Source organism: Phalacrocorax aristotelis, chromosome 4 (genome assembly GCF_949628215.1).
Source record: "Phalacrocorax aristotelis chromosome 4, bGulAri2.1, whole genome shotgun sequence".
NCBI lineage: Eukaryota > Metazoa > Chordata > Aves > Suliformes > Phalacrocoracidae > Phalacrocorax > Phalacrocorax aristotelis.
In genome coordinates, this window is record NC_134279.1 from 29,555,561 (window position 1) to 29,571,262 (window position 15,702).

General features: G+C 37.8%; 1 protein-coding gene across 9 annotated transcripts in view; it reads right to left on the reverse strand.

Moving 5' to 3' along the window:
• RAP1GDS1 (Rap1 GTPase-GDP dissociation stimulator 1) overlaps window positions 1-15,702 on the reverse strand; it is a 103,875-nt gene that overhangs the window by 19,311 nt on the left and 68,862 nt on the right. For 4 of the 9 annotated variants that reach the window (XM_075090785.1, XM_075090784.1, XM_075090789.1 and 1 more), the window contains one exon: window positions 7,534-7,680. The exons of the other annotated variants lie outside the window; for them this stretch is intronic. In XM_075090785.1, the coding sequence (XP_074946886.1) occupies window positions 7,534-7,680 (147 nt within the window). The remainder of the gene's footprint in view (window positions 1-7,533; window positions 7,681-15,702) is intronic. 9 annotated transcript variants of the gene reach the window in all.

The window sequence follows — 15,702 nt, forward strand, 5'->3', positions numbered from 1 at the left end:
GTTTAAGAAAAGTCCTTAGAAGCCATTCTGATAATTTCTTGCATAGGATGAAAGTTTATAGTATTTACAAGTAAGAAAGTTATTGCTCCTAGATGTCTGCAAATAGAAAGATGCTTCGATGGTTAGGCAGAAACATGGTTGTTTTAAAGGATTATTTATAACGATATTTCTCTTACACATTTTACCTATAACATAGTAAAGAAGAAAAACATTGTTTCACAGTTGAGTAGAATGAAGCAGACATGAACACACCAGATGTTGTTTAGTAATTTTCCTAAGCATCTTTTTTCCTTTGTTTCTAAGCACTTTAACTATGTTGAAATTTTACAGGCTCAAAAGAAGAGGATCCAAAGCCCAGTGAATCAGTGAATTCAAGAGACTTGTTATTAATTCATTTAGTTTTGGGTCAAGATGTACAGGGGAATTCCCTTTTTTTTTTTTTTTTTTTTTTAAGGAATTTATTCTGAGCAACTGAAATCAGTTGGAGTTTTTATATCTGTGGAGTCAGAGCTACAAAAATTGCAGATTTTTACAGGGGGATAAAAACATATCACAACTGAAGTCTGGCAAATTTAGTATCATCTCATGCTCTCGGAAAACTCTTTGCCTTCAAGATTCTGCCAAGCACGTTTGAAATTTTCATATAATAAAAAATATGAAAAGAATCTGGAATGTTTAGTTCATTTATACTCAGAGTAAAATACTTCCATAATGATTATCAATTTGGTACACTACGTAAATGGCATGGTTATTGGGGGATGAGCAGGAATCCTTATGGCTTGACATCTTTAATAAAACTGTATTACTTACCAGTAACTGAATTTCCCTTTTTTTGGGGGGGAAGGTTACCTCTTCCACAAATTCCGCAGTCTTTAGAGAAATTTATGAGATCGCCATGTCAGACATCAAAGAGCTGTTGAAGTTGTCAAATTTCAGGTAAGTACAAATTGCGCTAGCGCATGCATTGAATGCCATTTTACCTCTGGCAGGTGTGTGAGTCACTACTATACCCTCCTACTTCATTCCAAACTGACTGTAAAAATCTAACTCTGAATAGGAAAATTGGGGAGGGGGGAGCTGGAATGGCTCTGTGGAGAAAATGATGGTGTAGGAGAACTCAAGTTACTGGTAAATAATCTGGATTTGTCCTTGGTTTGTGATTGTCCCCTGCAGACACTTAAAAATTCCAAAGGAAAAATGGTAGTCATGGAGAGTAGGAGAACAAAGACACAAACCACAGATGCCATAGAAAATTATGTGGAAAGAAATTGCTTTGTTACTAGACTATGCTTTTAGTCACTCTAAAATCACTTTATCCAACCATAATGGACAGAGAGACAACTAATCTCTATGGGCTTAATTTGGCAAAGCGTTCTCACGTCAGAAACATTAACCCTCTATTTTGAGCAGGGCTTTTTTCCTGCTGTCTCTTTCTTAATACAAAATATATAAAAAGTGAGGAGGAGAAGACAAGTGGAAAAAGGGAAACTATATCTATCTGAGAGGAAACAGGAATCTTGAGAGCCAAATAGAAGGATATATCGTTCAAGAGAGCATGGAGTGCACTGATTAAAGGGCCTCTAGAATTCCCAATTAGGAAAAAAGGAAAAACAAAATATACCAAGACAGAACAAATGTACTGCGTCAAAAGCCAGGTATGATACCTGATTCCATACCAGTTTCATTTTCCTGGAGTAGAAGGACGGCACCTGAGCACAGGAATGGTCTACAGTGATAGGAATCACAAGAATTGCCAGTAAGGTAAATATTGATGCCTAACCACAGTATGCAAAAGGATAAATTTTCTCCTCTGCCAAAGACAGGACAACTCTGTGAGTCACAAAGCTGCATAGGAAGCAAAACCTTTGAAAATAAAAGGCTGCCAGCAGCTATTTGCAATGTTTATACTTAAGCCTGGGCTTGCCGTGCAGATTCTTGTTATTTACATCGGTCATTACCACCAACAGTGACCACCATAGGAGGTTCTTTCTCTAGTAAATACAACAGCAAAGTCTATTAAGAAGACATTTAAGAGAAAAGTATTAGGCTTCTCACTGGTATGGAGGCCTACAGCACTTTTTGGTTCAGAGAAATTAAAAACATCTAAGTGGTTCAGCCTTAGCTGAAGGGACTGAGCTACCTACCCTCAGGCTGGGCAACCTAAAACCTGAAGACCGCAGACTGCGTAACTTGGAATAACTGCAGATGTTGGCCTTTCATTGCAGGAAGTGTTAAGGCCCTACTAGAGCAGGAGAGAAATTCAGGGGACACATGCATCCATCCTACAAGCAGTGTTGCCTGACACAGGACTAAGGTGAGCCATGAAGCCAGGCAACATCATGTCTCAGGATGAAACAGCATTTCTGTCAGCTTCCTGAACAGCACTTGATGCACAGTGAGCAGGAAACATGGAAAACTGAATGCCTGAATTTATGACTTAAAGCCACAAAAGAGATTCTTTTAAAGTTTACACTGCTATCACATGTTGCACTAGTAAGACATCTGTGTTCTCTTGGGGTGAAACGCACTGACAGTGATGCTGTACAGATGCATATACAGGTAGATAAAAGGCAATCAATACATGCGCCAGCACAAAGAATTACCTACCTAAAACTTGAATTTCAATGGCTCCATGTCCTTCGGTGACACACATGGAAACTCCAAAAAGTAAGATCTGGGGAGAATATCCCAAATTGAGAACTTTATTGGGGGCATTTGAGTTTAAAATGTTGATTTAGGCTAGTTCATAATTTTGGACAGAATTTCAGAAAACAAATAGTCATTTCGTGTTTCATCAGTAACCATGACTAATAATGCCAAAGGAAAAATTTTTTGTACAAATTGGTGGCATAGTGTCGTACTCTAGAGAAACCTGCTTGCCATCCCCACATCTAAGTTAAATCATCATATAACATATAAGTGATTGTATTGATTATCTCATTATCATAAGAAACATAATTTTTATCTGCTTTTACATGCTTTAGGTTACTTTGCATTTGTATAGTTAGGTCTTGAAATGATGCTAGACATCTTTAGCTGTGATGTAAATGAAACAAAAACCACGGCAAGCATGAAAATTAACAAAGGTAAATCTTAGAAGGAAGCATTACTGAAATATTGCTGTTAGACCATAATAATGGTGCCATAAATCTCCCTTTCATTTCTTGTGTATTTACATAGCTTGTGCAGATGGTAAACAGTGCAAATCAGCCCCCAGTATTCATTCCAGACGCTAAGAGTTTCGTGAGAATAAGAAAGGCTTGGCAGTTGTATGATTTAACATCAGAATGTTACATTTTACAAAGGCACTGAAGAAAAGACAGCCATGACAGACTGAAGTTGAATATGAAATGAGATAAGGAAGCAATCTATGAACATAATTATTTTTATCTACATACATATATGGCCATATATAAATATCTGTATACTTTCATACATGCATACTATAGCCAGTTAACTTCTGATCTCCAATTTGACTACCTAATAAGCCAATTGGCCTAATTCTGCCATCATTTCTGCATTTCTTTAAAAATGCTTTTATGGTTTGTTTTATAAATCTTGAGACAATTAGCTACCTCATAGACTGATCACATTAACCTGTAAATAGTCTTGGCCCACAGGATTATGAGGTCTGAAGAATAACTACTCATGTCGCTAGCTCTTTTACGTGTTTGTACATGATTATTAGTTTTATTAGATTAGTTATTAGTTTTTCACTCTATCCAAGCCTGCTTTGCCTCTTGGTCTTAAGCAAATTCATAGCTACACTGGCACTATATGTAATGATAACTGTCTTCAGAATGGGAGAAGCACAACAACATTCTGAACCCACTGAAAGGTGCCAAAACAGCAGCTTTAAGCACGGGTGCTCTGTACCCCCAATGAAGTTTGCGTAGCTTGACTGGGAAAGAATTATTATAGGTTTTTGTCAAGACTTGCTTCATTCGGGATTAAGTTATGAGCAAAAACATTCACAAACATGTGTGACACGGTTGTTTCATTCCTAGCCTTACCTGCAGATTTGCATTTTAAGAAATAATAATGGAAAGCAGGGATGAGCTATTTGTGTCTGATTTGAATTTGGGTAGTAAAACACGATTATGATAGAGATGGTCAAGATAATCTGGGCTGAAGGTGAAGGGATGTCCCCCATCAGAAAAAGTCTTCTATTTTTCACAACACAATTAAAAATCTACACTTTTTGTTTCTATAAGCTTAAAAGATGCAAGACATGCCAAAGCTAAGTTTGTTCTGTTAACGTTGTAGTGACTAATGAAATGGTAAGATACCAAAGAGGCAAAGGAAGAATTGAGAGACAGCAGGCAAAAATAATTCCTGAACACAAGCAGATGGCACAAGAACCTTGTAAAGGGAATCTTAGGTTTAAAGCTTAGACAACAGTGTTATGAACGGAGTTACAATTGCAAGCTGAGTGTCCAGAATCGAGACGAGATACAAGAATGCTCCATTAATTTGCTCTGTTTAGGAAAAGAAAATATTACTCGTAGCTGCCCTGTAGTGGCCATTTTGTAAAATTCATGTGATAAATCCCTATGCTAATTCAAAAACTTGAAAGTACTCAAGAATGAGTCTCATTAAAAAATAAGGTAGTTGATAGCTATTAAAAATAAAGCAGTGGCTATTGGAAAAAGAGGGCATTTAGTTGACTGGGAATGACAAACTGTTTAGAATCAAATAAAACGATTTGTATACTCTTTGCTCATAAAACGCTAAGGATTAGAAAATATTTGGGTGTTCACAGAAAATTAGATGCAACTAAGAACTAAATGTGCTGTAATCATCCTTATCTGGATAGCTAGTGCAATTTAAAAGAGTGGGAGTCATTAAAAGCAGTAGAGAAATGTTCAAAGTCCCCACCTGTAATTTTGTAACATAACATGCTAAGTAGGAAAAGATTACAGAAACAAGAAAAAAGAAGGTAGAATTGCTATTTCAGACTGAAACACTTCTTTCTTACATTTCCAGTATTTTTTCTTGTATTTTTGTCCAATTTGTTTCCATAACTACTGACAAAGCAATCTGGGACTCTAGGCTGCAATCCTATACTCCTCGTCTTTCAGCAAAACCAATGCAGTGTTTGTCGTCTTCGTAAGGAACTCAGGATCAAGCTTTTGCAAGTAAAACCTGAAAATGGTATCCGCTAATCTGTGAGCATAATTAACTGTCAGGACAACCTGAGTTTTCATGTTTAACAGGTCAGCAAAGACCTGAGTACCACATGTACTCAGAATATTATCCACCTGATGCTGCAATGCGTAGAATTAAGTGGTTGTCTTGGGCTTATATCTGACATTGACTGTTGTCCTGAGAGTTTATGATGGTCCACAAGTAATATTTTTGGAGCAGTTCATGACTATGGTCCAATTTTACTTGTGGCTCTTAAAACAGAACTGGCAAGAAAGGCCAACTACCCGTCTCTCCACGCACATGCTGCAGGTATGGTCAGCGAGTTTTCTTCTAAAAATTTCATTCTCTAATGCTTGTTGGTTTGGTTTTGGTTTTAATATGGATTTGGCAGATTATTTGGCGTTTAATTCAGTGGCTGCCCCAGTCAGTGGGCAAATTCACAATGGAACTACAGGACACAAATCTTACGCAGCACACCCACGGGGGCTGGGCCAAAGAGGAGCCGGGTCCCTACCAAAAGGTCCTTTCTCATGGAGATCACCAGGTATGTGGGGTAAGGTGAGGGTTTGGTAAGCTCCCAGGAATCCTCCCTGATGTGGTGGTAGGCCAGAATGGTGGTGTGCACCCAGACCCAGGAGCTGGGAATACTCCAGCATTTTTCACTTCTGACATTGCTCCAGTGGCTCCTGTGGATATTGTGTCAGTTCATTAATTCATGCAAGGTGAAAGGTGTCATTTTGCAGAGTAGCGAGGAGCTAGTGAATCCTCCTGGTTGTCACTGAACTACGCAACTCCTTTATTGACTGCATCAGAATAAGCTATCTTACTAGATGAAATGAGTCACTTATTCAATGTTCATCATTGTTAAACTGTTCAGAGCTGCTTGTTTGGGAGATATATCTCATAATTAGTTTCCCTAGGGAAGATGTGCTGGGAGCTTAGTCACTGAAGCAAAACTGATACAGTATCTCCACACAGCACTTTTGGACTGGTCTGTCTTGAGCTACCAAATATACTGGTTACTCATTAGTCTTAATTAATCCAGAGGACCCTGGTATTTTAGAGGTGAGAATATCTATTTGCTCCACATATTTTAACAAATAAATACTGACTTAACACTATGAAATGTAATAAAACGTGACACTCATGCAGTCATCAAGCAAACCAGTTCCTGAAAAAATATGAAATAAAGGAACTAGAAAGTTGCTATTTGGACAAGAAGAAAGAAGTACTGTAATCAAGTATCCTTACATAGTACTAGGAAAAGAGGAGAAAAAAAGAATGTAAGAACAAGAGAAAGAGATGAGACGCATACAACAGTGGTATCTGGAAGTGGATAAGTAACACTAAGAGCGAGAGCTCCAGAGAGATGGCACAGAAAACATACAAGGAAACTATGCTAGAAGATATGATAAAGCAGATTAAGGAAGCTATTTCTTCCTAAGACAAAACACTACAATTCAGGAAATGGGCATGATCGAAGAAACAATGTGATTAGCTAACTACATTTGCAATCTGTGCCATTACAAGTCAGGAGAACAGCCTCTATTTGGCTTTCCTCATTTATCCCAGTTCTCCTACAGATTCAGATTTTGAAAAACTTAGAAATGTGTGAATGCTGTAAAATATGCTTTGGCATATTACCATGCTTTTGTGTGAGGCAAATTAGGTACTAAAATATCAGTATACTTGTACAATTGGCGTAGAACACTATTTTCTTATCCTCAGTGGTCAAGGATTTCTCATTTAACATACTATCTTGTGTTTTTGTCCCAGCCCCTAAACACCTCCATTAAATGGGATCAAGAACATAAACTGATAATTTGTAGACAGAGAAGAGTGTTGAACATACACATAAACTATTTCCCATTTATCTCAGAAGAAAGCAACATGGTTTTATACACGTTTCACACGGAGAAAAATGATTACGGAAAACTTTGGCATATATACCCCCAAATCATCAACAAGACAACACTGCATGCCTGTGACAAATTAGTCTTATGGTGTTGTTTCATACTAAATTAAAAACAGAGGACTTAATGTAGCCTTCTAGTTTACTTCTGTAAATCTGTTTCTTCCTAATGGGTATGATACATCTCCATTTATTGCTTTTAGACAAAGAAGTAAATTCCAGATGTTGATTTTTAAGCTTTATATGATATGCTATATAGAACTGCATCAGGAAGATATCTAGTATTTTTGGGAACATAAATTTACTGAAACAGAAAATTGTATATGTGAACTGAGGTGCTTGATCTTTTCAGAATAACTTAGTGTTAATATCCACAATGTAAACCTACAGTTGACTTTAACTTTCATCTTTTTTCTTTTTTTGATGGGGTTGTTCTCCTGGTAGATATAAAGCAAGTTTTCGGTGTTGTTTACCATTCTCATTGCTATAGTTCATCAGCATGCCACAAAAGACAGTCAAGAGCTTCTCACTGGCTGGATCTGTCTTACTGCACAGTGACCTTATATGGTCTACTACAATATGTGCACCACCTGCACGGTCAACTGCGTTCCTGCCCTCATCTGTAAAACAAAGAGTTACATTTAAAAAAAAATGAAACCAAAACCCATCGTAGAATCCCGAACATAACAGTAATCATACAAAACAAAATTCTTAAACAGAGTGAAGTCATTTCTCCAGTGTTGTCAGCTTCATCTAGAGAGACGCTTGAGGGCCAGCTTTTAGCGTAACAGAGCTAAGGAAGTGAAAGCACCTACAACAAAAGGGATTAACCACCTGGCACTGATACCTTTGTAAAGAAGTGCAGTGTTTGAGGCAGAGCCGCTGGAGCTGAAAAATCATATTCTTAAGATACATTGGGTTGTGCCAGAGGGAGGTTCTGAGCACTTTACAAAGCCTAGTCCATAGACCCTTGTGGACCAGGTAAATTACTTTTGCCGTTATGCAGATCGAGAATTTGAAATACAGGAAATAAATTGCTTAGGCTACTTAAAAACGAAACGGGGACTAAATGTACAAAGCAGAGGTACTAGTTCCCAGTCACAAACTCTTGTTCATCCACTCACTCTGCCACACAGCATGTTCTTTGTACTTCTATACCTGAAATTTAATACCACTATCAGATTCTTTTTGTATGGCTAGAAGAAAAATTTGCTCTGCATCTATAATAGACTACAATGCTCTGAGGTTTCATAAATACCACACCATAATCTTTGTATGGAACTGTTTCTGTATAACAAATCAGATTTGATGTACCAGTGTAGGAATAAAGGAAAAACTGGCCTTCTATTACAGTAATCAACAATACCACTTGCTTTTCCAGCAGGCAATCAGCAACAGCCAACAGTCAATAACATAAATTCCAGGGCTTCCAAAAGGAGAGACTTCCAAGTGAGTTACAGTTGGAACCAGCTGGAAAAATCTGGATGAAAACAAAACCTTGGGGGGAAAATCACTAAAGCAGAAGTTTTGCAGAATAAGAAAAAATCCCCCTCTCTTCAATTTCTTAATGGCCCCAAAGCAAATCTCCTCTTTCCCTTGTTATTCACCACTCTCTCATTACTCTTCTCTCTCCTCATCATACGTGGAGGTCAAGCTACCAAGTTTTCCTCATTCTGCAACATGTTCAGTATGAAAACCAAGGCTGTTCACACTTATAATGTGATTTTCCACTACAGTGTTCCAGAGCTCTGCAAAAAGAAGTTTCTAAATTTTCCAGTTGTTGTTAATACTGTTTACAAGACATATATACCCCTTACATACTATATATATATAACAGGATTGTAAGTATAGTATATACACCTACACTATATATTTTCATAAATATAAATATACATATCAATATATATGAGGTGTATATATAGGGACTTCAGATAATTTGTTGAGTGGAGCCAAAGGAGAAAGGGTAATTCTTGGTGGATCTTAAATATTAAATTTATTACCAAAGTAATACGTGTTTTGCAGAATAACTAAGATACATGCAACAGAGGGAAAAAGTCACTGCCATGACTGTCTCCACGCTGGACGTGATCAAGACATCAGGGGACTGTGTTTCACTCCATTTATGTGTATTCCATTTTGAAAAAGGAATCTGTTTACAGTCAAACAAATTCAAGGTAAGATTCTGTGTCAAGGAAGAACTATAAAAAAAGGAGAAATATAAAAGAAAGAAATGCCTCACATCCTTGATGCAGTGACAAACGTAGGCATAATGCTGCAATGGAAGGAAGTCCTACACCAAAATATAGGGAGACAATATAGTCAGGTGTTCAGATTCAGTGCTTATGTTTACCAAATCGGCAGAGAAAAAACCAAACTTGGTGGGAATATTCCAGAATCCTGTTTCATGTAGCCTCTTCTTGTATTTTTTATTACAAAAGTTATGCAAATACATGATTTTGTATTTGACTCGGCCATTTTCTGAGTCAAAACAGGTGTGCAAAATGAAACCGAATCGCTGATTCTGGATCAGATGGACTGAATGTGGTCCTCAAATTACTATAATGCAACTGAAATCAACAAACAAAAAACCATGATAAAATCAAGCTTGAGATAAGAATCAGGTGTCATGCTTGTTCCCATGTCTTGATGTAGCACTGTGTATGAAATATGTAAGCAAAGAATAATATAAAGGTAGAGTTGGGTGAGGGTTTGGAAGCAAGGGTTAAAAAAACCAAAGAACCAGTTACAAGCCAAGTTCCTTACCTGGATGGAACTTGGCACAACTCCAGTGAAAATAATTGTGTGAAAGTATCTTACAACAAATGAAAATCTAACTCATATATCCTTTTACTTCTATTCTCACTGGTTTGTCAAAGAAGTTATACCTCAAAAACTGCTGTATCTTTAAGTACATCATGGTCTCTCACTTCAAATACATGACAAAATTCTTACCCACACAATATTTTTCTTAGGTAGATAATCATCTTCCGCTGTACAGACAGCAAAAGTAAGGCAGAAAGATTCAGAAACAAATCTTACACTAAGAAATGTCTTTCTGTCTCTGTAGTACACTCAAAAAGTTCAGGATGCCTCCCAAGTAGGCAGCAGGCTGTAAGTGCCAGACTTTCACATGACTACATAGGCTCATAGATTCATAAAAGAGATGCCTTAATTCAGTTTGTTGCTCCACCTCTTCACCATGCTAGAGCTCACCCTGTGTAGCTGCTGCTCTGCCCTAGGCACCTGGGTGAAGAACAGACCTGGGCTAGTGCTATAATTAGGATCTCCTGGTGCTGCCTTCTTATGCCCAAATGGATTAACTCAGCTCATTAATGCAGGGCCACAAAGAATCCTGTACCAGATGTAGGAGGAAAATTCTGAAGGTCCTGACCACCCACTCCAAGCTCAGGCTATGACGCCCTGTTGCATCCCTGAGCAAAAAGCCTATTTCTGACTCAGAATGCTCCATGTACTTATTGCCGACTTGCTTCTCCCTGCTCCGTCGCTAAGAAACAGATTTTGCACACAAGAATACTCACCAAGCTCCAAATCATTTATAGTCAAAACAAGACCACAGCACGTTGCCATGTCTTGTTCTCAATCCAACTATTACCTTGCAGTTCAGCAGCTCTATGAACTCCCACACTTAACGTGCTTCCAGCCTCCCAGAACCTGTGTTGAAATTTTTTCCTGTGACCTTTTTAAATAAACATTTGCTATTCCTAAGAGATCCGTGATTGAACAGTTTAATGAAAGCATTCACATTTCTGCTTAAAAATGCCTCACTACAGCTCGCAAAGGGCAATACTGTTGTATTGCTTTTTTTTTAAGTACACGTAATATTGTTTAAAGATGCCAGAATGACAATCCAAAAGACCAGAGGGATTTTTTCCTACAAAATGTACAGTAAGATTTATTACAGAATGAGCTATTACTTCCACAATGTTCTCTAGTCCCATGCAATGCAACCATCTCTAAGATCAGCACAGTCTCTCTTTCTGTCCTGAGTTGCTCAAGGTTTCATGCAAAACTGGGTTTTAATGTGGTTTAGCAAACTACCATGATTGCTCACACTTCCCCTATGAACAAGAGCCCTGTCAAATTTCCCCATGGCTCAGCCGTGCCAGCTCCAAAGGATGCTCAAGTCTGAGACCAAAATTTTTTTAGCGCATATGATTGGTAGGTCTTTAAAATGCAACACTTAGAGTAGTTTCAATTTGCTTTTCCTGAGATGTGTTTGCATAATTTTCCCTTGAGTTTTCTTCCCCGGTTTAGTAAACCCTAAAACAAACCACTAAGTCATAAAAGGTTAACAGGAAAAGAGAATTAAAGTGACCTTAAAGTATGAAAACAATGTAAAGCATAAGCGATCTACAGCCAATGTGTTATTTCTAAAACACATGCACCAAAGTTTGATTTTTGTCACCACTGTAAGGTTATTATTTCTGGGAATAGTTACATCACGCAAAGGGCTGTGCTATAGTATAGGCAGATATCAGAAAATATTTTTGCAAATAGGTCACCTAGTGCTCTTTAATCTAAACCTTAAATTAGGTTTGTTGTTTTCATACTGGGCCTGTTTTTTAATATAAAGTTTAAGCTCTGCCAATCCAAGTGATAAAGAAGCAGGTGCATCTCATACAGATTGGGACGAAAACATTTCTTGCTAACGTTCTATTAGGCTATAGAGCTGTGTCTTCACAAGAAAAAGCCAGCAGTTTCAGACAGTTCTAAAAACCCATGTTCTACCCACTTTTTGATTAAGTTTTAAAATACATTGGTCTGGTTCCTCCACTATTCCAAACTTTTCTCTTTCTCACCTCTAATATTTAAACTACAATTTAGAAGTAATATGTACTTCAGAAATTATCGTGGTCCTGCAAAGATGCATGCCGTTATTTAAGTGTGTATATGGTGAGTAAACCCACAGGCTGGTAAAAATTAGGTAGGTGGCTACAATTCTGGTGATGATGGCATCACAGCCAGTTAAATAATGGCTAAGTAAAAGCATAGAAATGGCTAAGTAAAAGCATATAGTGACGTACTGAATGGTTGTTTGAAAGCTTGTCCATTTTTTCCTCACAAAAAAGGTAAAGTATGAACACTCTATATTACCTTCACCTATCATATCTTTACATCTTAATGGCCATAGTGACACTGCTTTCCAAAGAGTTCTTTGCTTTTGTTACTTTATCTTGGAGTGCCTTTGTTGCTGTACCTTCACTCTGAAATGTGAATTTTGTGCTTCATATTACAATTTGCTATGTAACGATATTTCTCAGTAGGGGCCCTGTATTGGTTTGCAGACTCAAAATGGGAAAAATAGATTTAACCTTTAAAAAGCATCAGAAATCACAAGTCACCGTGTTGTTATAATGTTTATTATATATGTAGGCTTCAAAAATAGACCCATTTGGCAGATAATGAGCTAGAAAACTGTATGATAGCATTTCTTAAAAATTATCTTTTGGGCTCCAAATTTAAGATTTTTACTTTGAAATGTTCCGGTTTTGTCTTGCAACTGGAAACCTGATTCCTCCTTTCTCCAATTTGTGTTCTACAGAATTTTATTGGTGTAAATAGTTGCACTGGTATAAATGGTGCAACTCAGTGAAGGAAAGGACGATTTATATGATCAATGACCCCATTTGCATAAACCAAGCTGCCCAGACAGCAGCTTTTGGTGACACGGAAAAAGCATAGTATTTCTTTAAAATTCTTTTCTAATTCTTTTCCTCTGCAATTGGGTGTAACGATCAACTAAGTTAAATTACATACTGTCATTTTACTTTAAGTGCTTCATCTTTATTGCATTTGGCTCCATTCCTGCATTGTTTTTGACCAAAATATTTCTTAGGTTAGACCAGTGCTTTATGGATAACATTTTTTTTAAATTATTATTTTGTTAAAGATGAACTAGTTTACGGCAGTCCAAGGTGGGGGGGTGGGCGGGGCGGGGGGAAGAGTTCTTTCTACATGTTCTATTTCTATTTACTTCTATTTTTTAATTAGGTCCTCTTTGTGTGGTTTTTGTACTGAGGCATTCATCTGTTCCTGCTGCTCATTCTTTCACCTGAAGTCATAATATTCTGTGATATCAAACTGGCTGCGGCAGAGCAAATTATGATGTGACATACAGAAAATGATGACCATGCATGGGGAAAAAACAGCAGGAGTAGAACTCCACAGGAAGAAAGTTCCTGCTTACGTGTTTTCTCTCTTCTTAAGAAAATAGAAAGAGAAAATATTCAAAAAACACTGCTGGGGCAAACCCTTAGCTAGTGTAAACCCCATTAGCTATGTAGACATTAGGAAAAACATTGCCATTACATAAACTGGGAGTTTACAGGGTTTTTTTCCTGTCTGAACACTGTAAAGAGAAAACTTTCAATGCAATGCTGTCGTTCAGTTTTAATACTTGATCCTACTTTTTCTCTTGAATCTGTTTTGCATGCTTTTAAATCACTGAGCAGCATTGCATTAATTTTATTTTTTCAAGGAAAGTAAGCTTCATGTAATTAAATTGCACTACTATTGTTTGCTGCTTTTTCCAAGTCTTCTGTGCACTTGTCTACAAGGGACAAGACACAGCCATACTATGTTTTGATACTCATGTTTCAATAATTTGGAAGATATTTTTGGGGTTTGCTCTGTCTATCCTGTACTGAAATTTCCTTCCCCTTTATTTAAATCCTTCAGGAATTATAAGTAAGTGTCTGATTACCAGAACTACAGTTATGGTATATGGAGAAAAAATAATCTTGAATTAGTCATGCTTGCTTCAGAGATAAACAGAACAGTCTTGTAATCAGTTCATCTGAAATTGCTGGCAACTGTCCTTAGCCCTAACTCCAGCTGCATTGAGGATATTGTCTTACAAGTTATTCTTTTAGAAATTATTGCTAAAATAGTAAATACGTAAACAGTAAACTAGAAATGCTAACAGAACACTGTCTTTTAATGTAGTGCCTTCAAGGAGTGAAAATAGCATTGATCTTCTGGATAAAACTATTGCCAGCATGTTTGCTGGCTAATGACGTCTGTTGCAGCAGCATACCGGCCCTCTCATGCGTCCGGTTTATTGTAACAAATACAGTTTTAAAATGTTGTATCCAAATGGAGATCACGGGGAATTTTTGGCAGACTCTTATAAAACATTCAATGTGTGGACCATAGGATACCAACAGCAAGAAGCCCTAATCTCTCTCATGAGTATCGTGGGATTTCTTTTGTCTATAGAGTCCGGCAGAACATTTGAAAGGATGGGTAAATGTGGCGGTGTCGCAGTCTCCCTAATGTTATACTGAGGCAGCAGTCAAATGTAAGCCAGATTCAACTCCACGATTTAATTGCAATAAAATTTGCTTATTTTTTATATTCCTCTTATGCCAGACACACATGAGAAAACTCATGTGTTTCTGATTTCAGAAAAAAGAACAGTGATGACTTTACTGTTCAAGACTTTTCAATACTTCACTTTCAGTCAAATTCTACTGGTGGACCAGAGATTTCAGTATAACAGCAGAGATGTTTCTATTAGCAACAAGACAAAATACTACTACATCAAATGCTTCTAGTCTCAGTATTGGCACATGATTTGTTCTGGATTCCAAGGAGATTTTACTTTTAAAATGTAGTAATTTCCACTACTAAATTTTATTTGAAAATAAAGAAGCCAAGCAGTATGAAAAAGTTCTACTAGATATACCTAAGTCAGGTAAAGGCACTCAAAGCTGAATGTAGTAGCTCTCCCCTCTGTCTTCCTTTCCATGTGCAATACGCTTACAGCAGATTCTTAGCTGATTTTATAACTGTGCAACTCCTTAGTAATTCCATTGCATTCAAACAAATTACTCTAGGTTTATGAGAGCATAAGTCAGCACTGAAGCCAGCCTATGCTTACTATTTCATACAGTGTGAAATAAATCATGGAATCCAATTATACAGTAAAACATCAAGCAGTTTTTCTACACTAGTAAATAAGTATTTATAGCATCTCATGCTATTAACAGAAGAAACCTGCACACAGCAGTTAATTTAGAATTGTTAATCCCAGGCCTTGGAGTGGAGTGTTGTCTCTCAGCATCAAACTCTCGAAGAACAAGGGTGTGAACCGAGCACGGCACGGTCACGGTCCGGTGCGGAACAGGGGCGTTCTGCTGGATGCTGCTGAAAGAGGCTTGGCAAGAGGCTTAGCCTGGTATTGTGTGAGAGCAGTACTGCTATCTGGAAGGAGCTCAAAGGTGCTGTGGGTCTCCACCAAAGCAGCCTGACAAGCAGTCTCAGGAAGTGTGTAACCCATGGGGATTTGGAGTAGGTTGGGAAAAGCCCAAGAAGCAAAAAAATGAAACCACACCATAAAGCATATTTGTGGATCCTAATAGGCCCTGGGAGAAAGAAAATTATTCAGAGAAGTGAGAAAGTAACAAGTGGCCCTGGGATCTAGGAAAAACTGGGGTGAGTTTTGGGTTTGGGGTCGGTGCTATCCCTGCCCCAGTTCATGAGGCCTAGGGGAAGTGAAAGGGCCTGGCCTTCTACAGCAGCTCCAAGCAGCAGCATGCAGGCTGTCTCTCCTTAGTGAGAAGCCTGCACGGAAGAGCTGACCTGTAAAAGATTCTTGTATCTGACAGGTTGTAGGATAC